This window comes from Chelonoidis abingdonii, chromosome 10 (genome assembly GCF_003597395.2).
Source record: "Chelonoidis abingdonii isolate Lonesome George chromosome 10, CheloAbing_2.0, whole genome shotgun sequence".
Lineage (NCBI taxonomy): Eukaryota > Metazoa > Chordata > Testudines > Testudinidae > Chelonoidis > Chelonoidis abingdonii.
Window position 1 is genome coordinate 729,268 of NC_133778.1, and position 27,269 is coordinate 756,536.

The 27,269-nt window shown below is 44.0% G+C and overlaps 1 protein-coding gene across 2 annotated transcripts in view; it reads left to right on the forward strand.

The window, feature by feature from the left end:
* The window catches only part of TRAF3IP1 (TRAF3 interacting protein 1), a 134,099-nt gene that overhangs the window by 69,012 nt on the left and 37,818 nt on the right, over positions 1-27,269 (forward strand). For both annotated transcript variants that reach the window (XM_075069854.1, XM_075069852.1), the window contains 4 exons: positions 3,076-3,166; positions 14,089-14,172; positions 23,417-23,537; positions 23,712-23,748. In XM_075069854.1, the coding sequence (XP_074925955.1) occupies positions 3,076-3,166; positions 14,089-14,172; positions 23,417-23,537; positions 23,712-23,748 (333 nt within the window). The remainder of the gene's footprint in view (positions 1-3,075; positions 3,167-14,088; positions 14,173-23,416; positions 23,538-23,711; positions 23,749-27,269) is intronic.

A 27,269-nucleotide genomic window follows, 5' to 3' on the forward strand; every position in this document is an offset into this window, starting at 1 on the left:
CAGGAAATGTTGTCAGTTCTGTTCCCAGGTGGTGCTCAGCCTGGGATCTGTAATCAATTATTTTCATCTGAATTGAGCAGGGGACCTGATGTATAACTTCACCCTCCCCATCACTTTGATCCATCAGTTTATTCGTAAGCTCAAATTGGACTATGCCAAGATAATGCTGATTGCACTGGCCTGACTGAGGCAGTGTTGGTTTTCCAATCTTCTCACCCTACCAGCTTGGCCTCCTAAGTCTCTCCCTACCACCTGACTCAACGTCACAGCCAGTTTGTTCATCCTACATTGGACAGTCTGCACCTTACTCTGTGGATGTTGCATGGCTAGATGAGGAGGAGAGGAAATGAATGGTGTCTACAAGGTCCACTTACTTGGCTAAGTGGAGATGTCTTTCAGTTTGGGCAACATCAAAGCAAATTCAGCTCATGTCAGCTCAGATTCGTGGTATTTGGTACTACGTGCTGCATTTAAAATCTTGTGAACTAGCTCTTAGCTGTCTTAAGGTCCACTTGGCTGCAATCTTAGCTTTCCATCTTCCTGTCTAAGGAAAGGTGGTATTCTCAAGTGCTATGATAGTGAGATTTCTGAAGAGTATTGTCTGCCTTTTTCCACCAGAGAGGAAAATGGTGCCAGTGTGGATCTTAATACAGTGATGGGAGTGCTTATGAGTCGGCCTTTTTGAGCTGATAGCACCATATTTTTGGTCTCTGCTCACCTAGAAGACAGCCTCCCTGATGGCTATACCATCTGCAAGATGAGTCAGTGAATTGCAAGCCTTATCGCAGACACTTCATATATGCAGTTCTTCAAAGACAAGGTATCATTGAGACCACTCCTGGAATTTTTGTCTAAGGTGCTGTCTCACTTTCACTGTAATCAGGTTATTTATTTAGCTATATTTTCTCCCAAGGCACAATCGGTTCCCTGGACAAAGAGTCTGTATTACTCATTTTTCCCAATGCCTCTAACTCTAACAGTGATGAACAAGATCAAGCAGGACAAGGATATCTTGAGAGTCTTTACATGGCCAATACAAGCATAGCATCATTACCTTTTTCGATTGTCTCCTTGTCTGGTGATCAACCTTTCATGCTTCCCTTGTCTCTCTTAAGATGCAAACTGACTGCTTCATCCCACCCTAAAGAGTCTCTGCCTCAAGGCATAGGTCCTTGATGGTTTGTGGGCATACAGTCCACTTGTTAGGTAGAAGTCCATAAAGACAGCCTTTTTAATAATCCATTCATAGAATATTGGTTGGAAGGGACCTCAGGAGGTCATCTAGTCCAACCCCCTGCTCAAAGCAGAACCAATCTCCAGACAGATTTTTACCCCAGTTCCCTAAATGGCCCCCTCCAGGATTGAACTCACAACCCTGGGTTTTGCAGGCTAATGCTCAAACCACTGAGCTATCCCTCCCTTCCCATTACATTGGCTTGAAGAATTGGGGAAATCAGAGGGCCTTTTTAGTGGATACTTCCTTTTCAGTACACCTCTACCACCTCTATAACATGACCTGATGTAACACGAATTTGGATATAACATGGCAAAGCAGTGTTCCAGCAGATCAAAGCAAGTTCGATATAATGCAGTTTCACTTATAACGCGGTAAGATTTTTTTTGGCTCCAGAGGACAGCGTTATATCAGGGTAGAGGTGTATTTTTCAAGGATAAAATTTCCCTACATCCACATCCCAGATTCCTTCCTAAGGTATCGTCTGAGTTTCATCTGAACCAGACCATACGTTTACTGTTCCCACTGTGTCAGAAGAGTATTGGCTTTCCGTCTCGATAGGAGCAAACCATTTTGGAAGTCACCGAGACAAATAGTCTACATTGTAGACAAATCTAAGTGTTCCTCTGTTTCTACCCAGAGATTTCAAAGTAGATTTTAGGACATATTATCACTTGCTATGAAATTGCCAATGCCCAACCTCTTGCTAGGGTTCTGGCCCATTCTACTATGTTGCAGTCAACATCCTGTCCTTATTTAAGGACATTCCAGTACCTGAAATCTGCAGGGTCAGTATACGGTCAATACATACCTTCTATAAGTTCTGTGCCTTGGTTCATGCCTCTATATCTGATGTAGCAGTAGGCAGTGCAGTTCTGTCTTCTGTACTAGACTATGTTCCAAAACTGCCTCCTTCTGTGGTACTGCTCAGAAGTCACCTGAAGTGAAACATCCATAGGACACTACTTGAAAGAGAGTGAAAGGTTACTTACTCTGTGCAGTAACTGTCGTTCTTCAATATGCATGTCCTTATGGGAGATCCACTGTTCACTCTCCTTTCCCTTTGCTTCAGAGTTTTCTGTGTGGGATTTTGCAGTAGAAAAGGAAGTGAGGGTGGTTTACCTGTGCAGTTTTATGTATCTTCAGCAAGGCATGGAGATCTGTGGGGCCGGTGTATGTGCCCAACTGACTGCTAATGAAAATCTCTGCTCAAAGGTGCATCTGCACCTGACGTGGAGCACCCTATGTTGGGACACAACTTGAAGAAATACAGTTACAGGATGAATCACCTTTCCTTCTTTTCATCCCTTCTGCGTCAGAGTTTCCAGCCTCAGTTTTGGTGCAAAGGAACTAAGGGAGGGTCAGGGTGATGCTGCCCTTATATAGCCACAGTGGGGCCTACAGGGGAAAGGGCACTAGCTCCGCCCTTACATGTATTACCAGACAAAGTCCTTCGGCTTTGGTGGCTGGGCGTGCGTACACCTGAGTGGAATACATGTCTGCACCCACACCTCAAAGAACAACAATTATGCTACAGGTAAGTAGCCATCTTTTTCCAAATGGAAAAGGTGACAGTATTGTGAATGAATGTGAAGAGTTGGAGTATAGAATTATTTCTCAATGTCCATTTGAACTGTAAGTTCAGTATTTAAATAGTTTTAAATATTTCAGGCTCAAAAGGCTTTGTTTACAAATAAATAAACTGTTTCTGTTGTAGTGGATTTAGTTAACTGGCAGACACTGAGCTTTGATAAAATGTAAAATAATTCAGTACAAAAGCTTAGATTTACATTTCAAACTTGTTATTATGACTAAGCTGTGGTGATATTTCCTTTTAATAGAAGGAGAAGCTGGAAACCGTGCCTCTGAGAAGCCAATGGTGTCTGAGAATGGCGAAGTATCTAATGATCTTCCACCTCACGTCACCCAAAGGTCCGTTCCTATCTCTCTGTTCCTTTCTAACCTAACTGTAACAGGTCTGAAGAAGGTAATTGACTTGAGAGCAGATAAGAACACTTATAACAATAAATTGCTGCTAATGATCATTTGATATCTTAAGATGATGTATCAAATGATTCAACCCAGTACTCCTAGATATGGATGACTTCATTGTCTCAATGAACAGTTATTTCCAGTTTGTAATTTTTGTTGAATTCAATGTTATTTTAGTTCATAGCATGCTTTGATGTAAATGGTGCTATCTTAAATTACAGTGCACAACTTGAGAATGAAATAGTGGGATGTATATTACATTAATGCATTTCCCAAGTTTGATACTACTGAGATGGGGAACTCTCCTTTTCAATTGCCTTTTTTTTTTTTTTAATCTTTTCAAGTACAAATTTACATTTCCTCTGTATGTCCAGGCAAGACAGCAAAAGTGGTTGTTTGAGTGATTGCACATGTGCATTCTGCTCTTGGTGGGTGCACCCCCCAGGCATAGTTGTCAGAAATTTTTTCCTCAGTGGTACTGTCGGTGCAGCTTGAGTTCTCTCTACTACTGCGTGCCCTGCAAGCAGATAGGGCTAAGCTGCTCTTGAAACCTCCCTCGCCTCAGTTTCTTCTTACTGCCCATGATGGTTGGTCGAATGTGTTGGTCTTGCAATAGCAAGTGCTCTCAGCATGTTTTTTTTCTTGTATATAGTTAACATGTTTGTACAGTTACTAGGACAGTTGGTGTTTGTTGAGTTAGTTTAGTGTTTGTTAGTTCTTTCTCGGTTCCCCAAGTTTGGGGATCTGTTGTAAGTACTGAGGAATGCTTCAGTCACTGGGCTGCAAGCCTTGCCTGGCATGACTGAAACCTTTGCCTGTGGGTGACCCTCACTTTAATTGTTTGAAATGCTTGAGTGAGGTTCATATTAAGGATCGGTACCAGATTTGCAAGGACTTCAAGCCTAGAACCAAGAAAGATCTAGAGACCAGACTGAAGTTTCTTTTGATAGAGACAGTTCTGAGACTACCTTCAGAGCCGTCTCCACTGGAGATGGTACTGAGCACTTCAGCATCTGAAGAAGTGTGTCTCCGATGCTGACTGAGTCCTGGCACTGCTCTCCCTTTCCAGTGCCCAGGAAGAAGCAGAAGGCTTCCAGGGACACTGCTGGGAGATGCAGATCCCCGGTCCCTAAGTCAGCCAAGAAAGGGGACAGTGCAGAGTAGAGTGCAATCAAAACTGAAGCACTCCTCCACTCATCATCTGTTAAATCAGCACTGTTGACTCTGGTGCCGGGGCAGGGACTGCCAAGTCTGGGGCCTGAAGAAGCATCTTCATCAGTTCCAACCCTATCTACATCAATCAAAGACTATCCCAGTACATCTACTCCAGAGATGTTTCAAGCCGCAGGGGACTTGCCAAGCTTATCAGTGCTATTTTACCAGCAGTGCAGATCGCTTATATGGTACTGCTTGGTGCCAGCTCCTCAGTGCAGGTCCCAGCACTGAGTCAGTCTCCTGAGTCTTGGAGCTCTTATCCTTCACTCTTCCCTGAATTCTTGGCACCAGTACCTGCCAGTGATTAGATTGGCCCCTCCTTGGTCAGGAGAAGGTGACTCTCTTCTTCTGACTCAGACCTTTGCTCTTATGTTCCCCAGCTGCAGTGTGTGTCTTGCTGTTCACACCCCCCTCCCATGACCTTACCACCCAGGGTACACTTGTAAGACTCTGTGAGTGATGCTGGCATGGACGTGTGGCCTGCAAGACTTTGGGGTCCAGCGCCCATTCAGGTACCCTTCTGGAACCCAGGGGGGTTCCCCCTGTTTCCAGATCACCCTCCCCAAGTTCAGTTTCTCAGCTAAATATGATGAGTCAGCTCATCAAGCCCATTATTGGGTCCAATACCAAGCAGGAAGAAAGGTGTTCATGAATATTTGGCATGACAATGAACAGAGGAGAGACAGCCTCAGCTTGTGCTAGGTTCATCTTTCTCCTCACCAGATGAGGCAGTTTCCTCGGGAGTGCCTTTGCCCCCTTCTGATGACTAGAAGGTCCACCAGAAGCTCCTAAAAAGAGTGGTTCAAATAGAAGAGGTCAGGGAATCTTTTCCCTGTCTCATTGATATTCTGGTCTCTGCTGCTCCATCTTGGGTGGCACTGACAATTTAATGAAGCAATTTTAGAACCTATCAAGTCTCTCTGGCAACTTCCTCCTCACTCCTTCCTACATCTAAATGAGTGGAGCATAAATACTATGAGCCTGCCCAAGTTTTGAGCATTTTTATTCCCATCCCCCTCTGGGGTAACTAGTCTCAGTTTATGTTGAGTGGGAGCTCTAGGAGCAACTGACATCTACCTCTAAATCAAGGGGTGCTAAAGAGCTGGATTTTTCAATAGAAGAAATTATTCTATGGCAGGGTGATACATGCCATCATGTGCCAGCAATGCCCCTCTGCCATGTACATTGGCCAAACTGGGCAGTCTGTACACAAAAGAATAAAAGAATACAAATCAGACATCAAGAATTATAACATTCAAAATTCAGTTGGAGAACACTTCAACCTCCCTGGACACTCAATAACAGATCTAAAAGTCGCAATTCTTCAACGAGAAAACTTCAAAAACAGCCTCCAATGAGAAACTGCAGAACTGGAATTAATTTGCAAAATGGACACTATTAAATTAACCTTGAATAAAAACTGGGAGTGGATAGGTCATTACACAACTAAAAACTTTTTCCCACCTGTCTATTTTTCCCTACTGTTATACTCAACTCTTCTGGTCACTGTGTGAAAATGTGCCACTCCGGATTATCATCTACCACAGTTTTTTTCTTTTTCCTCCTGCTGATAATAGCCGACCTTAATTGAATTACCTGGTTTAGAGTGGTATGACAACCCCATTTTTTCATGTTCTCTCTCTCCTCCTCTCTCTCTCTCTTGTGATGTGTGTGTGTCTGTGTGATGTTGTGTGTGTTGTGTGCTGTGTGTTGTGTGTGTGTGTGTGGCTGATGTTGTGTGTGTTGTGTGTGTGTGTGTGTGTTGTGTGTTGTGTGTGTGTGTGTGTTTGTGTGGTGTGTGTCTACTATATATAGCGACATGGAATAGCGTAGTGGTTAGCAGACCCCGCGCTGTTGATACGAAGGACCTGGGTTCAAATCCTGGCTTGGTACCAACTTCTCCGTCAGGGGTCCTTGGGCAACAAGACCCTACGACTTCACCTGCTACCTCAAAATATGATTGACACGAACTAAGGAAGAGTTCCATGCCGGGCTCGGACGTTGCCCGGAATTAACTAAGGTCGTGCCAGATGGTTGAGGAACCAGGACAACTTGAGAGTAGGGCTATGCGACACAACCATTCATGACGAGACAAAGAACCCTGCGAATTGCGCATGATGCTACTAAACATAGACCTAATGAGAGGGGATATTATGAACGTATGAGGGACTGTGGATGGACAAAGGACCTACATCCACATTACTGAAAACGCTACGTTACCAACATTACATAGTGTAAGAGGATGCCTCACGCTGAGATACGACAACTCCACTTGACATCCCAGACTCCAGAAGACTGGAAGACATGTGGATGTCACCACACACTGATGTTGAACTTCACTGCACCCCTCCATGTTGCAGCACAGCAGCTGATATGAGCAAGATCATGGAGAAAACTAGCTAAGTCAATCCTTGAGACCGCTTCACAGGCTCGTGGAGAAGTAACATCAGATTCAGTATGTTAGAAGATCCAATATGAGCCTCTCATGCAATGCCTAACTCCACCATCAACTCAAACTAATGAATGGGTAATGACCTACAGACCTCTGATTCCTGGAGATGCTTGGCACCGTCAAGAGACAACAGTATCACCCACTGGAAAATGAGTTGGAGTATAGATCAAGGCGACACGGAGAGAAGTTATCAGTGGTGGAACTAAGAAGGGTGTAGAGATTAGGATAAGACTCGGGCTACTGAAAAAAATACAGGGTGACTCATCCGAACCTAGGACTGCTTAACAAAGGCTCACAGCATGGTACCAGGCTAGAGATACCCTAGAGAGCAGGGGCCAAAGTAAATGCCCTGTTCTCCAAAGACCATCCAGGGTGTTATCAACTGAAATGCAACAAACATAACAGCAGAGCCACCAGCAGCGAAACTGAACGTCTGGTAAAACATATGGGAGAAAGAGAGACTCAACGCCAGTGCAAAGTGGCTGCAGGCGCTGGAACGGAGCCAGATCTCCAGAACAGAAACATTACCATCACAGTAGAGCATATCCAGCAGTGTCAAGAACATGAAGAGCTGGACAGCATGGACCAGACTGGATCCACCACCTCTGGCCAAAGCTACAGAGTGCATGAAGCCTAGCGAGATGACCAGCTGCGGTGCAGCAGGCTCCCACCAACTGGTACACAGAAGGACAGTTGTGATCATGAAGCCTCCGCAAGGAACAGACCTCCAACGGCCAAATACCTGCCTCCCCACAACATGGAAGTCTATAGCGACATAATAGCCGCCAAGCTACATGGACATTATGGGCAATACATGAGCACAGACCTCGACAGGGCATTGGGAATCCACCAGGGCTCAAACAGCAGTTATGCTATAGATAGAGCCGTCGCCCCAAGACTCAAGGTTAGACGGACCAATCTGGCACAGCCTGATTGACTACGGAAGTGTGACTCAATGCCGCACAGTGTATTGTGAAGTATGGCGCTATACAAGTCAACGGAACTAAGACCATGGAAGCCATTGGAAGTCCAACTCAAGGCAGCTTGACAAAAGTGGCCATCCACAGGTGCCGGCATATACAAGGTGATGCACTTGTCCCCACTGCTGTTCTGCTTAGGCTTAAACCCGGCCGAATCACAAGATGGTACGGGGTCCTTACAGGGTTTTCAGGAGTGGAATCTCGGCCTCTCTCATGATGACATCGCTGTTATATGCTAGATGAACGAGACTGACCTCAGCTATCCACTGCAGGATCTTACAGTGAGGCTATCGGGGATGTCATTCGGAACTGGAAAGTGTGCGGATGGTAGTGAGAGAGGGATAGTCGTGATGGGTGGACTATCGCGGGCCACTAGCAGACATAGACCAGTAAATACCTTGGCTCCCCAGTCACTGGAACCGTGGGAGGGCAAGGAGACAGCACTCAAATGTATCACCAAGGATAAGAAGGTGAGAGCAGCTCAGTGGAAGAACAAAATCCACGCACATGCAGCGATCGCCGCCTGGCCGTGTTCATCAGATACACCTCCAGTATTGAGCTGAGCCAAAGGAGGACATGGAGGCTGCCGATGTGAAGACCTGGAAGCTCCTCAAATGCATGGAGGTTTACCCAAGTCCAACACCAGAGACTGTATACCAGCCGGAAGAAGGCGGGCGGGGCTTGGTGAGCATCAAAGCACTGTCCTGGCGACCCGGAACATAGGAGTATATCAGTAAGATGGCCCCAGATGAGCTGCTGAGGAATGCCTGAGGCAGCAGCAGGCATGGGAGGAAGACCAAGCAGGAGAAGTGCCATGGCAGACAAGACCCTGCATGGATGTACCATCGACAGATAGCTGAGGTGGTGCATTGGGAAATCCTACCAGTGGCTGGAAAGGCTGGACTAAAGACAGCACGGAGGCACTGATCATGCAAGCAGAACGGCACCTGAGCACCAGATCCATTAGAGCGCAGGGGTCTACCACACTAGAGAGGACCAGGTGCAGACTGTGCAGAGAGCCTCAGAGAGCCAACACATAGTGGCAGGTGTAAGATGCAGGCAGGACAGCATACCTTGAACGGCACAACCAAGTGGCTGGATTGTGTACAGAACATCTGCACAGCGTATGGGTAGCCCCTCCAAGACCAGATGGGGATTCACAGAAGGTTGTGGAGAATAGCAGGGCTAAGTTCTGTGGGACTTCCCGATCCCCAGACGACAGGCGGTAACTGGCCAATCAACCAGACAATCGTCGGTAATAGACAGGACAGACAACTACACTGAAAACAAGGCCAGGCTGAATGGCGACCAAAGAAACGAAGACACACAAAAACCGACACTCCAAACATCACCAAAACGAAAAAACAAAAATATCGTCCGGTAATAGGAGGACCAGAACCCGCCATTCAGACTCTCTCATGGTGGTGTATGCGTGCAAGTTACAAGCACTCAGGAGAAGGCTCTGAGAACGTGGGGGAGATAGTACAGGGCCTGAGAGGACTAGCAGAGGATGTCGGAAAGTGAAGGCCAAGTTGGTCCGTGGCGTGGTGGCGCATCGGGGCTGTGACTCCTAAGCTGGTGTTGTGGGCTCCACGATCCAGGCCAACATCAGAGCTCTCTGTCCAGAAGAGTGCAGTGCTAGGAACAGCTAAGATAATGCGCAGAACCCTCAAACTCCCAGGCCTCTGGTAGAGAACCCGAGGTTGAGGAAGACACATACCACCCATAGGGGTGAGAGGGGAATTTTTTTTTTTTTTTTTATATCTTCCTACTGTATTTTCCACTGCATGCATCTGATGAAGTGGGTTTTAGCCCAAGGAAGCTTATGCCCAAATAAATTTGTTAGTCTCTAAGGTGCCACAAGTACTCCTCGTTGTTTTTGCTGGTACAGACTAACACGGCTACCACTCTGAAGCTTAGACTCACTAACCAGAAGGCTTTATTAGGGCGATATGACTTTAATATCTGGGATGCCATTCTGAAATTTAAGGACAAGTTGTAAGGCCTCATGCATCTAGAACCTGGGCCTGTAGAACTACCAGGCAGATGACATCTCCTGGCTACCACTAAGCGATAGCTGCAATCAACTTGCGCTCCGCTTCCCATGACCCACTGTGGACATAGACAATGGGAAGTTCTGCCTCAGAGATTTGACAGACGGCAGCCCCACAGCTCCCAATTGGCTCCTTGCCCTATATAAACCCAAGGGTAGTTCCAGGAAGTGTCCAGGCAACAGCGTGGATCTTCTGTAGCTGCCACGACCATTCTTGCTCCTTAGTCTTGAATTCCTGGCTTAAACCTTTGCTTGACATAGACTTTGCCTCCTAATTCAGACTCTGACCCTTGTTATCAACCCTGGCCTGGCCCTCACTCCAAACTCCTCTGCTGTTTCTAGCCTCACGTTTGCCCTTGCTCTGACTCTAGGCCCTGACTTCCCTTGTTGGGATCTTGAAACAAGTTGGCTGAGGATGCTAAGCAGGAGTTCCTTTCACTGGTAGATGAAAGAAAGTGAAGGGCAAGAATGTCACTTCAGGCTGGTTTGGACATGGCAGATTGAAGTGCTAGGACCATTGCCTCTGCCATCACCATACCCAGGTGCTCATGTCTACAGTCTTAGGAGTTGCCGCAGAAGGTTCAGCAGACTCTGTGGGACCTGCTATTTAAAGGTCATCCCTCTTTTCATCTCAGACTGATAATAAACTTCACAGCTTAAAGGAGTCTAAGATCACTCTGAAGTCTAGGAAGCACTTTTGTCCTCAGCTGTACCACAGCTACTCCACTTCTACAGCTTACCAGGATATATAGAGGAAAATGAATAGGAGTTATAGACGCAGACTGGCTCTTGCTACTGCTTCAGCTTTTCCTGGTCCATCTAAGTGCCTTGGGGTTGCTAAGCAACCATTTTGGTAGTGCAATTGAGGATGCCAAACCAGTCTTTGAAACAGCAAGGTTTGTTCTGTTAGTTCCGTCAAAGTCTACTTAGCAGCTATCTAGGCCTTACTCTCTCAGGTGGATAACTGCTCTGTCTTTTGTAATAGAATGTCAAGAAGATGTTTGAAAGACTTGGAAAGATGTATCTTGAGGAACAAGATCCTATTCCCTAATGGGATCTAAACATTTAATTGGCCTTTTGAGCCTTTAGCTACCTGCTCTTTACTGCACATTTCAATGAAGGTAGCATTTTTCGCTGTCTGTGACTTCTGCTAGGTAGGAGGGGAGGGGAGCTGCAGGCCCTGCCTGTTGTCTGGCCCTCCTCATACTGTTTTGTTTAAAGATGAAATGTACCTGCATTCTCACCCAAAGTTTGTCTCAGCCACAGTATCTAGCTTCCTTATCAACCAAGCGATTTACATACCTTCATTTCTTCCCCCAGACCACACACAAATAAAAATGGGGAAAAGGCTCCATGCTTTGGATGTCTGGAGAGCATTAGCATTTGCCCTTGACAGGTCCAAACAGTTCTGTCTCTATTCCCAGCTCTTTGTGGTGATCTCAGCGAGAATGAAGGGACTCCCAGTTTCTTCTTAGAGAATATCATCTTGGATAGCCTTGTGTATTCTCTTGTGCTACGTTTTGGCAGCACATTTGACAAGATTGCAAGAGGCTTCTGCGACTTTCCTGGCTAACCTAGACATTTGTAGGCAGCATCTTGGTCTTCGTTGCACATGTGTATTTCCCATTATGCCATCACTCAGAAATCAAGAGACGAAGCTTGTCCTTCAGTTGTTGTTCAGATAGGTTCTAATCCCACAATCTGTTTTCATGGCTTATGAGCCACCAAGACTGGAATGCACTTGTGCAGTCACTCTAAGAAGGAAAAACGGTTACTTACCTGTTCCATAACTGTTGTTGTTCAAGATGTGTTGCACATGTCCAGTCTATGACCCATCCTTCTACTCCTCTCCATCGGAGTTTTTCTGGCAAGAAGGAACTGTGAAGGATCACAACGGCTCTGCTCTTTATACCTACATGCCGTGGCACGCAGCAGCAGAGGGCCCTTGAGCTGCCTTGATGTACCACTGAGGGAAAATTTCTGACAACTGTGTTTGGGGCACACACACACACCAAGAATGGAATGGACATGCGCAACACATCTTGAAGAAAAACAATTGTGGAATAAGTTAGTAACTCTTTTCTTGTAGTTGGAGCCAAAACCGACCTGTCCCTTTTACATTAAGATTTCTATTGTTATGCTGAATTTGATGCAGCTGCTGCAGTTCAAAGTCAAGCTAAACATAGAGCAGCAGATCATAGCTGTATTATTGACAGGGTGTGCCAGACGTTCAGCTGGTGCAAAAGATTTGGATTGCCAATAGATGCAAAAGGTTATTGTGCAAAGGATCACTGTTTATTGATTTATGGAACACATTCTCTACGTTGCTTCATAGTCTGATCACAATACTTACTATTTTTGTGAGACCAGGAGAGAAGTTGTTTTACAGGCACAACACTTAAGATTTGTAAAGTTCAGTTTGTGTTTTCCTATAAACTAGAGCTGTCAAGCAATTAAAAAAAAATAATTACAGGTAATCACACTGTTTAAATAAATGATATTCTATTATTGTTTATTTTTGGATGTTTTCTGCATTTTCATATATATTCAATTACAACACAGAATAGAAAGTGTACAGTGCTCACTTTATTTTTGATTACAAGTATTTGCAGTGTAGAAAACAAAAGAAATAGTATTTTTCAGTTCACCTAATATAAGTACTGTAGTGTAATCTTTTTATCATGAAAGTTGAACTTACAAATGTAGAATTATGTACAGAAAAACCTGGATTCAAAAACAAAGCAAAGCAATGTAAAATTTTAGAGCCTGCAAGTCCACTCAATTCTACTTCTTGTTCAGCCAATCGCTCAGACAGACGAGTTTGGTTACATTTGCAGGAGATAATGCTGCCCGCTTCTTGTTTGCCTGTTCTCACTTTCAGGAGACATTGTATTCTTGTGGCACTGTTGTAGCTGACGTCACAAGATATTTAGGTGCCAGATGTGCTAAAGATTCATATGTCCCTTCATGCTTCAGCCACCATGCTGATGATAGGTTCTGCTCAATAACAATTCAAAGCAGTGCAGACTGACACATGTTCATTTTCATCATCTGAGTCAGATGCCACCAACAGAAGGTTGATTTTCTTTTTCAATAGTTCAGGTTCTGTAGTTTCTGCATCGGAGTGTTGCTCTTTTAAGACTTCTGAAAGCATGCCCCACATCTCATCCCTCTCAGATTTTGGAAGGCACTTCAGATTCTTAAACCTTGGGTCAAGTGTTGTAGCTATCTTTAGAAATTTCACATTAGTACCTTCTTTGTGTTTTGTCAAATCTGCAGTGAAAGTGTTCTTAAAATGAACATGTGGTGGGTCATCATCCAAGACTGCTATAAAATGAAATACATTGCAGAACACAGGTAAAACAGATAAGGAGGCATACAGTTCTCCCTTGAGTTCAGTCACAAATTTAATGAACAGTTTTTTTATAACGAGCGTCATCAGCATGGAAGCATGTCCTCTGGAATTGTGGCCTAAGCATGAAGGGAACAAATCAGTTATGGCTAAGAGGGGTGAAAACATTATCTAAGTTGTATCTGTCATGTAAATACCCTGTAATGCCAGCTACACAAGTGCCATGCAAATGCCTATTCTCACATTCTGGCGATGTTGTAAATCAGAAGAATGCAACAACATCTCCTGTGAATGAAAACAAACTTGTTTGTCTTAGCTATTGGCTGAACAAGTAGGACTGAATGGACTCGTAGGCTCTTAAGTTTTACATTGTTTTGTTTTTGAGTGCAGTTGTGTAACAAAAAAAAAAATCTACATTTGTAAATTGCACTTTCACAGACAAAGATTTCATTACAGTACTTGTATGAGGTGAACTGAAAAAATACTATTTCTTTTATTTTTACAATGCAAATATTTGGAATGAAAAATAATGTACAGTTTGATTTCAATTACAACACAATACAATATATATGAAAATGGAGAAAAACATCCAAAATATTTAATAAATTTCAACTGATATTCTATAATTTAACAGTGCGATTAAAACTGTGATTAATCATGATTAATTTTTTAATTGCGATTAATATTTTCACTTTAATTGCATGAGTTAACTGATTAATCGACAGCCCTACTATAAACTAGTAACTTCCATGGACATGTATTAGTAGTTCGTTTTGCAGCTATAAATGAAAAATCCTATGTTTATTCTAGAAGACCACCACGTCCCAATAGTGCAAGGCCAGCTCCCCCCCGGATAAAACGACAAGAAAGTACAGAGGTTTTACTTCCAGAGAGGTAAGGGAAGGGGAGTGAGTGAGAGTGTGTGTGTGTGTGTGATGCAGAATAAACATTCCTAGGTGTGCCATGTGACACTCACTCACAACAATGATACTAAAATATACACACTGTACATGGCCTCAGCTTAGAAAATGTTAAGATTTGGTATCCTGGTCTTATTGTTTCTGCAGAACCAGTATATTGTCAGAACAAAGTGAAACTGAACTGTGGTATCAGAAGCTTTGAAAAGCAGATAAAATGATCAGCTGTTGCAAACTCTGGAACAATAAATCTTATAATGCTAATCTAAAATAAGCCTAGAAAAGGTCTGTCTATGCAGTGAACAGACCATGGCCTCAGAATGCTGAAGGTGTCTTTTGAAACTATTCCTAATTACCAAAATGATAAGCATCTGATAAATGCTAACTTCCTCTAATCCAGAAAAGCAAGTTGATGGTTAAAAGAAAGAAAGATTATTTCTGCGGCCAAATAAAAGACAGTTACTTACCTGTATCATAACTGTTGTTCTTTGAGATGTGAGTGCTGACATGTATTCCACTCAGGTGTTTGTGCACCTAGCACTACCTGTAGAAGTGGCATTCATGCCTTTTCCTTCACATCCCTACCATGGCTATATGGCATTGCCACCCCGACCCCTCTTCCCTTTCTTTGCACTGAAACCCCAGGCTGGAGACTCCAGTGCTGAGGGATCAGATGGTGGGGTGTGGAATATATGTATACACTCACATGTCAAAGAACAACAGTTACGATGCCGGTAAGTAACTGTCTTCTCTTCTTCAAGTGGTTGCAGACATGTATTCCATTCAGGTGACTCTCAAGCAGTTTGAGCAAGAGGTGAGGATCAGAGTCTATTTAAACAATGAGTGCAGAACTGCCGTCCCAAAGTTTTCATCCGATCTCGACACTGTAGTGATAGCATGATGTTTAGCAAAAGTATGCACAGAAGACCATGTCACTGACCTGCAGATAACCAGTATTGAAATATCGCTGAGGAATCCAGTTGATGTCACTTGATCTCTCATTGAATGAGCCCATAATGACTGAAGGGATGTCATATGAGCAACTTCAGGAGTTTGGGTAATACGAGCAGTTATCCATTTCGAAGTGGTCTGAGTGCAGACCAGTTGTCCTTTCATCTGCTCACATAGGGTATGAATAGTCAAGATGATGTATAAATCTGTTCAGTCCTTTCATAGATTTAATAGAATATCAGGGTTGGAAGGGACCTCAGGAGGTCATCTAGTCCAACCCCCTTCTCAAAGCAGGACGAATCCCCAGACAGATTTTTGCCCCAGATCCCTAAGTGGCCCCCTCAAGGATTGAGCTCACAACCCTGGGTTTAGCAGGCCAATTCCCAAACCACTGAGCTACCCCTCCCTTCTAAATAGAATGCTAAGCACGGCCTGACATTTAAGGGATATAGATGTTGTTCATCTGCCCGTGAATGTGGTTTAGAAAAAAATATAGGTAAGTAAATAACCTGTTTAAAGTGAAACGGAGGTACCACTTTGGACAAAATTTTAAATGTGGTCTTAAAGCCACCTTGTTCTTGAAGAATTGAGTGTACAAGGATCTGCCATTAAGGCTTGTATCTTGTTCCCTCATCTTGCAGATGTGAGAAGAGAGCCAATAAACATGTTGCTATCGGCTCGAACTGCAGGCCCTTTAGCACTGCCAGCTGAAGGAGAACAGTAGCCTTAAGAGAAATCCCACTGTCATGGGGTTTGAGAATACTGACTTTCCTTGGATGGGAGGATGGAAAACTGAGATCATAGCCAAATGAGCATTCAGAGAGAGAAAAGCTAGACCTGAAGATGTCAAATGCAGCAAATAATCCAAAAATATCCTGAATCCAAGCTGACGTGGGCTGAATTTGCTTGGATGTTGTCCAAATCAAAAACTGTTTCTGTTTAGACAAATAGGTGGACCTTGTAACTGGTTTTCTACTACTAAGCAGAATTTCCCTAACTGCTTCCAGGAATTGTCCCTTCTCATTTAGCCCTGCGGCATCCATGCAGTGAGTTGTTGTTCATCTGACAGTCAGCAGTTTACCTGTCAGTGATGAGTCAGCAGGTTGCGAAGAATAGGGTAGAGACTTGTCAGTTCGAGAGAGAGAGTGGTCAGAAAACCAACATTACTTTGGCCATGTTGGTGTAATCAGAATCAGTTTGGTATGTTTCAGTTTGAAGATAAATCTCATAGACTCATAGACTCATAGGTCAGAAGGGACCAATATGATCATCTAGTCTGACCTCCTGCACAAGGCAGGCCACAGAACCCTACCCATCCACTTTTATAACAACCCCTAACCCATGACTGAGTTATTGAAATCCTCAAAATTGTGGTTTGAAGACCTCAAGCTGCAGAGAATCCACCAGCAAGCGACCCATGTCCCACGCTGCAGAGGAAGGCGAAAAACCTCCAGGGCCCCTGCCAATCCGCCCTGGAGGAAAATTCCTTCCCGACCCCAAATATGGCGATCAGCTAAACCCTGAGCATGTGGGCAAGACTCACCAGCCAGCACCCAGGAAAGAATTCTCTGCAGTAACTCAGATCCCATCCCATCCAACATCCCCTCACAGACCATTGAGCAGACTTATCTGCTGATAATCCAAGATCAATTGCCCAAATTAAACTATCCCATCATATCATCCCCTCCATATACTTATCAAGCTTAGTCTTAAAGCCAGATAAGTCTTTTGCCCCCACTACTTCCCTCGGAAGGCTGTTCCAGAACTTCACTCCCCTAATGGTTAGAAACCTTCGTCTAATTTCAAGTCTAAACTTCCTAATATCCAGTTTGTACCCATTCGTCCTCGTGCCTACATTAGTACTAAACTTAAATAATTCCTCTCCCTCCCTAACGTTAATCCCCCTGATATATTTATATAGAGCAAGCATATCCCCCCGGAGCCTTCTTTTGGCCAGGCTAAACAAGCCAAGCTCTTTGAGTCTCCTTTCATAAGGCAGATTTTCCATTCCTCGGATCATCCTAGTAGCCCGTCTCTGAACCTGTTCCAGTTTGAATTCATCCTTCTTAAACATGGGACACCAGAACTGCACACAATATTCCAGGTGGGGTCTCACCAGCGCCGTATATAACGGCACTAACACCTCCTTCTCCTTGCTGGAAATACCTCGCCGGATGCATCCTAACACCGCATTTGCTTTTTTAACAGCCATATCACATTGGCGGCTCATAGTCATCCTGCTATCAACCAATACCCCAAGGTCCTTCTCCTCCTCCGTCGTTTCCAACTGATGCGTCCCCAACGTATATCTAAAATTCTTACTGTTAATCTTATTGTTAATCTGAGGGATAGGAGGAAAGGGATACATCAGGTCCCTCCTACAATTCACTTGTAATGTTTTGGTAAGGGATCCCAGGCCAAGCCCTGCTTGAAAACAGAACTGACATTTCCCGTTGTCCTTTTGTCACAAATAGGTCAATTGAATAGATATCAGCACACTGTTCTTTAGGGACAACTCGTGGTTGTCCGAGAAAGCCCTGTGGAGCTACTTGACTAGCTGGTTCTGAGAGCCTGGCAAGTAAGCTGCTGTGGGTGTAATACCATCTGTAGAGGAGCAGACTCACCCCTGCGGCACCTCTTAGGGAATTAGCTCTTTTTCCAGCCAGGAGCGTCCTCTGCCGGCCGGTGAGCCACCTGTCCTCTTGGCCCCCGTGTCCCTCTCTGGACCCTGATGCCCTTTTATCTGGGTCTCCCGTCCCTGGGGAATCCCCAACTCACTATCTCCATTTTGCCTCAGTTTTGGCTGCTGCACAGTCTCCATCTAGCTCCCGTTCATTGGGGCAGACTGCAATATCAGCCACTCCTCATAGCCAAAGGGGTTTGGACCTGCTGCCTTTGCCTACCCCTTGGGCTGCCCACTGCAACCCCCTGTACCTCTTGGCCTTATGCTAGGTCGCAGCCTGGGGCTTTCCAGGCAGGAGCTCCCCAGCTCCTCTGCCTTTCCCCAGCCCTGCTCCACTCAGATACCCTGTTTCTAGCTCCCTGCAGCCAGGCCCTTCTCCCTCTACAGGCAGAGGGAGACTGTTTGCTCCTGGCTTCCCTGGCCTTTTTATACAAGCCAGATGTGGCCTGATTAGGGTGTGGCCCATCTGTGGCCGCTTCCCCAATCAGCCCAGCTTTTAAAGCTGCAGCTTTCAAGCTCCCCCCAGGCCACTTTTTAAAGCCCTCAGGACAGGGGCAGGTAACCAGTGCACTACACCGTCCTTGATGCAGCGGTGTCAGAACTTTATTGCCTCTTGATAAAGCTGGATCCCACCTGCTTGCTTATCATTGCAGTGGTGTTGTCTGTGAGAATATGTATCGCTGCTCCCAGGAAGTGGTTCCGAAAAGCCCAGCAGGCATTGTATGTTGCTTGAAGTTCCAGCATGTTGATATAACGGAAGGTTCCTGTTCTTACCACAAACCATGAACTTGTAACATTCCTAGATGTAAAAAGCAACAAAGAGTCCTGTGGCACCTTACAGACGAGCAGATATATTGGAGCATAAGCTTTCGTGGATGAATACCCACAGGACTCTTTATTGCTTTTTACAGATCCAGACTAACATGGCTACCCCTCTGATACTTGCTTCCTAGATGTGTTCTCCAACCTGTTGTGGAGGCATTGGCAAATACTGTTCTGGTTGGTGAAGGGTGAGCAAAGGGGACTTCCTGACACGTGTTGTATTCTGTCTACCATTGTAATGAGTCACATATCTCTGGCGGCACTCAGACAGTAGTGTCCAGTGGCTAGCAACTTGGGTGATAGTCCTCTTCAGTGGTAGCTGAAGTTAGTCTAAGGTTCAGTCTTGCATGTTGCACCATGTACTTGTAGGCTGCTGTATGGTCCAGTAACCACAGGCTTACACGGATCATTTGTGAAGAATGCGAATAGTGATCTCAATGAAGATGCTGAATTGTTTGGAACAACTGGCATGGGAAAAATGTACTAGATGAATTTGTTGTGACCAAGGATATCAAAGATAGGTGTCATTCCTCCTTTGGACTTGGGGGTCAGGAAGTGCAGGGACTAAAATCCTTTTCTGCAAAGACGGTGAGGAACCTGTTCCACAGCCCCCCAGAGCGCACAGGGTTTGTACCTGTCACAAAAGCAATGACTCGTGAGAGGGCTCCCTGAAAAGTACAGAGTAGGGGGATAGGATATTAATGGCATAACGCAATCCCACAATGGTTAGGACCCATAGTTTATTGTCTCCTGAGCACTATAGAACCTGTTCCTGAATAGATGGGACTGGGATATGATGATCACAACTGGAGCCATGCTCTCAAAACTTAAGTCAAATAGATTGTTCACTCAGACAGGAGACGATGGGTGGTTTGTCTAAAATTAGATCCAAAACTAACTGTAAGGATGTCTTGGCCACTAACGGGCCTTCTGTAACAAAGGCTTTGAACTCTGCTCTGGAGGATTCTGGTAATTTATCCTCAACTTTGGACATAGTGTCCCAGTTCACAAAAACCATACCTTGGCCACAGAGCTTTCTGGTTGGTAATATGCAATTTGCAAGAATGAAGTCCAATAGATCTCCCTCCCCATCAAATCTTACCTTTTCTGTTGTCTTTCTTTACACATAGACATATATCTCCCCTGTCTGTCTCACTCATTTGCTGCCATCACAACATGGGAGTTTGGAGCTGGATGAGGGAAAAAGCGTTCAAAACCCTGCATAGGCACATAATATCTATTAGTGAGTTTTGTTGTGAGCGTTAACAAAGCCAGCATATTTCATACAATTTTGCAGGCTGTAATATCACTTTGTTTATAGAGATGGCTTCTCTCACAGGAGCCATGGCTGGAGGATATCCAGCAGTTTATGGGTGTTTTTCTGAACAAACTTGTCATGAATACTTAAGGCCAATGCTATGTTTCTGAGCAGTTATTATAGTGACCTGAAATCTTCCAGTACTGAAGATGAGGTCTCTGGCACCATTACATCATCTGGTGACAAGGAGGAAGATGGAGGTGGGACAGACAGAATTCCTTGTGGGATAGCATCTGACAGTCAGATTCAGGAAGCTCCAGTGCAGATGGAACTGCCTCAGCTAGTGGCTGCAGAATCAGTGGTTCCTGGAGGGACGCTACCAATGGTACAGGTGATCATGCTCTAGAATGAGCAGATGGCTGGGACTTAGCCAACTGGGAGATTTCCAAGAGATTCCATGGCGGCCATTGCAGATAAGGATATGGCATCGGAGGCCAGTAAGAACTAAGCCAGGGGCACTTGTCTCTATGATGGAAATGGTACCAATCCCAGTACTGACCATGATTCCCATTGTCTCAATGACCTTCAGGATTGAAAGCGATAGGAGGAAGCAGAGTGAGATGCTTTCAAACTTCACTTTGAGGATCCTTCCAGATAATCTGATGGTGGCAGGGGAGCTGCTCCTGATGGGGCCACGAAATGCCCTGCATCATCTATGTTCCAACCTGACATTGTCATTAGTACAGGAGGAACAGTCAATGGCTTCTTGTCCGCTTGTACCAGCCTGACACTCATATTTGGCCCTAGAGCACACATTGAAGCTGGTCTCAGGCCTGCAAGATGCAGACTACATTGTAATCAATGTCTGTATCAAAGATTCTGTCCCCATTAGCGATGCCGTCAGTGCCAATGAGGAAGACGGCTGAATCTCTGGACCGTAGGTAAACTGCAGGGTGGAGGACGTTGCTGTAAATAACAGTAATTCTGCCCACTAGGCAGGACACCACAGATAAAACTACTGCAGTCAAATGCTCCTGAATAAGCAGCAAGTCAGGACAGGCAGGCACAGCAAATCTGCTGCCTGGTACACAATTGGTGTGGAAACAGACAATGTTCCTTAGTACTGGATTCCTCAGATGTCCCCAAGGCAGTACCAGAGTTGACAGTATGGAGTATCTCTGGTCCTGCAATGGAACTGTTGAGAGAGTTGACAGCCGAGCTTTAGCCCACGTACCCGCAGACTCATTGGGCTAGTTGGTACTTTCCCTACACAGAGAAGATGAACCTCTTTGTAGTCTGGAATGCCCCCAGTCCATTTTCTGGGTTCTTTTTCTTGGGGGACCTGATGAAGGAGAGCATTCCCTCTTCTTTGCTGGCAAGGAATCCGAGCTCAGTCAAGAAGTCAGGTGCTTTTTTAGGAGCCAGACATTCCTTGATTGTTCCTATTACTGAGGCAAGCCTCTTGGCCTGCTCAAGAAGCTGCTTGCTGCTTTAATCTGAAGTCTCTAGCCACCTGAGTTCTCTTCTTAAAGGAGTTACAGGTGAAGTGCCTTTCCTTCATGTGCCCTTCTCTGAGGCACATAAGTGTGGGTGTTGCTGTTGGGGATGGCTACCCCATAAAGAGGACAATGTTTAAATTACAGGAGAGCATCCCAGAGGGGAAAAACACCTGTCTAACTACTACAGACTAAAAGTATTACTACTAACTACAGTAAAACCCGCCAAGAGTGACCACTCGTGAAAGTTAGCAAAAGTGGTTGCTTGTAAGAGGTGGTCTCTGTACAAAGGTTTGCACACCGGAGAGCAGCAGCTGCTGGAAGTAAGGAAGATTGGTTTCTTCTACAGGTTTGTTTTTATAGATCGGAGTAAGAAAATGTGGTCGTTGGTTGCAAATGACAGGTCATCGCTCTTCACATTTTCTTCACAGTTAAATTATAGGGGGGGGAAACATTCCGTGCTCTCTTAAAGTAGTCACCTGTGACAGCTAATCTCTCTTCAGAGGTGGTTGCTAAGGCAGGTTTTACTTTATATACAAAAAAGATCACAGAAAACAGTGAAGGCAAGTGTGAAGTAAGGTCACACCAAGTGCTAGCTGCTGGCAGTAGGAAGGAACTGAGCGGGGGGGCGGGGGTTGCTGCCCTTACATAATCATGGGAGGGGCACTGACAAAAAGGGCATAAGTGCCACCTCTACAGTTACTGCTAGGCAAAAATCTCTAACTTCAGTGAGCTATGCATGGGCACACCTAAAACAAATGTCTTTAACCACTTGACAAAGAACCGGAATGCCTGGGCAGTACCTCTGTCTTCATAGATTCATGTATTCCAAGGCTCTGAGTAAGTTTCCCAAACCTGAGGAAGAGCTCTCAGTACATTGGAAAGCATGTCTCTCTCTCACCAACAGAAGTTGGTCCAATAAAAGAGATTACTTCACCCACCTTGTCTCTCTGATATCCTTGGACCAACATGGCTACCGCAACACTGCATAAAAGAGGCCATAGAACGTCTCAAAACATTCTTAGAGCATATCTTTTAGAAAAACATCCAGTCCTGATTTAAAAATTGTCAGCGATGGAGAATCCACCACAACTCCTGGTCAAGTGTTCCAGTGGTTAATTACTCTCACCTTTAAGAATTTTCACCTTAATACTGCCAGTCGATATTTATCTAGCTTCAGCTTCCAGCTATTGGATCTTTCTCTACTAGATTGAAGAGCCTGGTATTAAATATTTGTTCCCTGTGGAGATACTTATAGACTGCAAATTAAAGTTGGACTGCAATTGAAAATGGCATAAATTAGATTAGGAAGTAGAACAGTAGAACCTCAGAATTACAATCATCAGAGTTACGAACTTACCAGTCAACTGCCCACCTTATTTGGAATCAGAAGTATGCAATCAGGCAGCAGCAAAGACGAAAAAAAGCAAATACAGTACAGTACTGTGCTAAATGTGAACTACACCTCTATCCCAATATAACGAGACCTGATATAACATGAATTTGGATATAACATGGATATAACGTGGTAAAGCTGTGCTCCGGGGGGGGCTGTGCACTCTGGTGTATCAAAGAAAGTTCGATATAGTGCGGTTTCACCTATAACACGGTAAGATTTTTTGGCTCCCAAGGACAGCATTATATTGAGGTAGAGGTGTACTAAAAAAAAAAAAAGGGAAAGTTTAAAAAAAAAAAAAAAATTGACTAGCCAAGGAAACCGTTCCTGTGCTTTCTTCATTTAAATTCAGATGGTTAAAATCAGTGTTTCTTCTGCATAGCAAAGTTTCAAAACTGTGTTAAGTCAATGTTCAGTTGTAAACTTTTGAAAGAACAACCCTAACGTTTTGTTCAGAATCACAAACATTTCAGAGTTGTGAACAAGCTCCATTCCCAAAGGGTTCATAACTCTGAGGTTTTACTGTGTTAGAGAGAGAGGCGTGTGCTTTCTTCAGTCATGGATAACATTTGGTCAACATTTCTATATAGTTTCAATTTCCATTCTTTCTTTCAGGAATGGCAGTGGGAAAGCCATCTCAAATGTGATCATAGACAAACAGAATTCTGATGATGAAGATGATCAGTTTGTAGTGGAGGCAGCACCACAGCTACCTGAAATGCCAGAAATGGAAACGGTCTGTTAATATAACAAAACCCTAGCATTTTTGCTCAAATCTGTGTTCAAAGTTCCCTTAATGCTGTCCAATTTTTTTTTATTCGAGCAGTTTCTTATCTGGAATGCATGCATGCTTTAGATCACAGCAATGTAAGCTTCCTTATAACTAAAAGCTTTTACTTGTTTTATGTAGGAGCCAATAGTGGAACTGGATGGTGATGAGAAGCATGGTAAGTTTCTCTGGCTCTTCTCCCTTCATTTGTGATTCATACTCTACACAGGATGTAAAAGAATCTTAAATAGATAATGGGAATAACATTTCTTGATCATGTTTTGATCTTGCATCTTGAGGGTATGTACTTCTAATTTATGCAATAACTTTAAAAAACAAAAATATAGAAATAAGCTATTTAGCAAAAGCAATCTGTTCTTATTGTGACAGGGTAGCAGGATCTACAATACAGGTAGGGATACAATCTGTTCTTATTGTAACAAGGTAGCAGGATCTGCAATCCAGGTAGGGATACAGGGTAGCAAGAGTTTAGAACCCTGCTGAGTAAATTCTGCTAACTTATTATGGTAGGTACAGCTGGTAAAGTCCAAGGAGAACCAGCATATTATCAGATCAAAGTGAAACTGAACTTTGGTATCGGTATGTGTTTGCTGCCAAGTTTTAAAGAAGGTCAAATCACTGAACTGGCAGAAGTCACTGACTAAGCACCTTGAACCAACGTTTATTGACATGCTCAACCAGGTTTTTACAGCAATAGCCTCAGGTGCAGAAAGAATATTTTCTTCATTTCAGTTTATTCAGCTGGTTCAATTCAAGGACTAATTAATTCACAGTTGAGAAACTGGTTATGAGTTGAAAAAGCTGGGAAGTTTGTTTTCCTTCCCTAATCTATGGAAAAAAAACTATGGCTGGGAGGATAAGATCTACTAGTTCTAAAATCTTGAAGGATATGGTGACCAGAAACAATTAGTTCTCTTCATTAATTACACGTAATACTTCCCTTTGCTCATTAAATTAGTTTTAAATCCAAAACATCTTTGATAAACTTTTTTTCTTACATATCAGCACATTTAAGGTAATTTCATTTAATAAGTAAAATGCTGGTTTTTTACATTTTTAATTGAATTTGAATTTCCATCCAAATAGAGATTGACACGCATTGTAAGTAAAAAAAAAAAAAAAAAAAAAAAAAAAAAAAAAAAAATCATCTGGCAAATAAGAAATGCAACATTCATATTCACCATTTTCTAACATAAAATATAAAACTTAAGAATCTAAATACATATACAAGTTAAACTATATAATTGCTTAAATAAATATGTATAATATAGTATATGCTCCTGGTTAGCAAAATAAGCACCAAAGTTAGGATAATAGCTATATTTAGTTGCAAATCAACATGTTTTAATGGTTACCAACCAATGAGAATCAACCCTTTTCTTTAGGAAGATAACTAAAAAGTACAAATGCAAAACAGTATTAAAATCAAAGATTTAAATCATGGTTTCCTATTTTGATTATTTAAATCCTGATTAAAATTGGTGATTTAAATCAGTCCACCAGGCAGCTAGGCTTAATTAGTTTTGTTTTGTGGTGGTAACTGAGTTATCGGTAAAGCAAAACCCAAGAAGGAGCTAAGTTTGGTATTATTATACAGCCCATGTAGACTTTTTCTTTTGAATGTGGTCAGAACTGTCAGGTCACACGTATATAAGAAGCAGCACATGTTATCAGGAACTAAGCCTGTTGTCCTTTTAAATTATAATAATGCTGAATAGAAACGTAACTTCTGAGAAGTGTCTCCTAAAAAGCAGTGATTTAGATGAGTTCTAATCTGAGCTCTACCACTGACCCCTTTTGTGGCCTTGAGTGAGTCACTTAACTTCTATCTGTGTCTATCAGGGATTGTCGTTTTGTGATTGCGGTAAGCCACCAAGGGGTAAATTCCCATTTTACATTGAGACAGTGCATCTACATTGGAGTTTTGCATCAGTGTAGCTACCCCAGTACAAACATCTCTATATAGTCAGGCCTTGGGATTGGAATGAGGATTGCCTAGTTTACAGAAGCTCCAGTTCAGCAAAACACTTAAGCTTTTGAAAATTTTACCTCCCATGCTTAAGTGCCTAAGGGCTTGTCCACACTTAAAAGGCTACAGCAGCATAGCTGCACCGCTGTAATTCTTCACTGTAGAGACTTTCTACTCTGACAGGAGGGACTGCACAGGAGAGGTAATCCACCTCCCTGAGAGGCAGCAGCTAGGTGGACCTAGCGATGTCTACATGGGGACTTAGGCCTGGTCTATACTACAGAATTAAGTCAACATAAGGCAGCTTATGTCGACCTATTTATGTCAGTGTCCACACTACAGCCTTGTTCCTGCTGATCTAAGTGCTCTGCTGCACCTACGTAATAACTCCACCTCCATAAGAGGCGTAGGGCTTATGTCGATGTAGTTAGGGTGATGCAACATCTGTGTGGACGCTGTGAGTTTCTTACATCGGCTGTTAGCTGTCATTCTTGTCAATTTCATGCCTCCGTGCTGGAGCTGTGAACTGACAAGAATGCTGCTCACAGCTTGAGCTATTACCCAAGGGTGGGTGGGTGGCTCCAGCTAGAGTCTGTCTGTCCCCCAGGTTCCTATCTCCCAGTCCAGCTGCTGTGCTGACTCCCCGCTCTCTGCCAGGAGTCCCATGACACCAAGGCTCCCAGCTCACACTGCCCCCCCCCGCCCCACTGGGCTCTCAGCTCCCCACTGGGAACCTGGCAGCCACTCAGGCTCTAGGCAAGGAGCTCCAAGTCGGGAGCAGGGAGCCAAGAGCCCGGAGGGGCGGGGGGGTTGGGGCAGATGGGCTCCCAGCAGGGAGCTACGCAGAGCTGAGATCCTGGGCTCTCAGGCCCCCTTAAGTCGGTGGAAGTATTCTTGGTGAGGAAGCACACTGCCAACAGAAGGAGGGCAGTATGGACATGAACCACTGCAGTAGTTGCTGTGGTAGCTGTAAGTCAATCTAAAATAGTTGGTAGTGTAGATATGTCCTTAGGTCGGTTTAACTAAACCGCTAAGGGGTGTGGATTTTTGACATAGTGATGGCAACCTAATTTTCTGCTGTAGACCAGGCCTAACTCCTGCTGGTACTTAGGCTTCTAAGTCACTTAAACACTTTTGAAAATGTTATCCATACTTAAATTTATGCACATGCTTAGGTCTCATTGATTTCACACGCTTAAGTGCTTAGCTGAATCAGAGCTAAGGTGTTGTGAAAGCCAGCTAAAGTTTGCATAGCACTTTGAAAACATAAAATACTATCTAGGTATCAAGTAGTGTTGTTGTTTCTCACAGCCAACAGGAAAAATGAGTTGTCGCTATATAGTGTCATTTAAATGAGAATTCTTCTTCTAAGGCTTGCTCATATCCATTCCAGTTAGGTGTGCGCACGCTGTGTGCACGTTCGTCGGACGATTTTTACCCTAGCAACACTCGGTGGGTCGGCTGGGCGCACCCTGGAGTGGCGTCGCCATGGCACTGGATATATACCCCAGCCGACCCGTCCGCTCCTCAGGTCCTTCTTACCACCCGTGTTGGTCGTTGGAACAGTGGAGCGCGGCTTAGCTGATCTCCACCTCCTTAGCTACTCATAGTTCTTTCATCGTTATTGTGTATATAGTTCAATTTTCTACATTTCTACTTAGTTTTATTAGTTCTTTAACGTAGTTATTGTATATAGTTAAGAGGGGTTG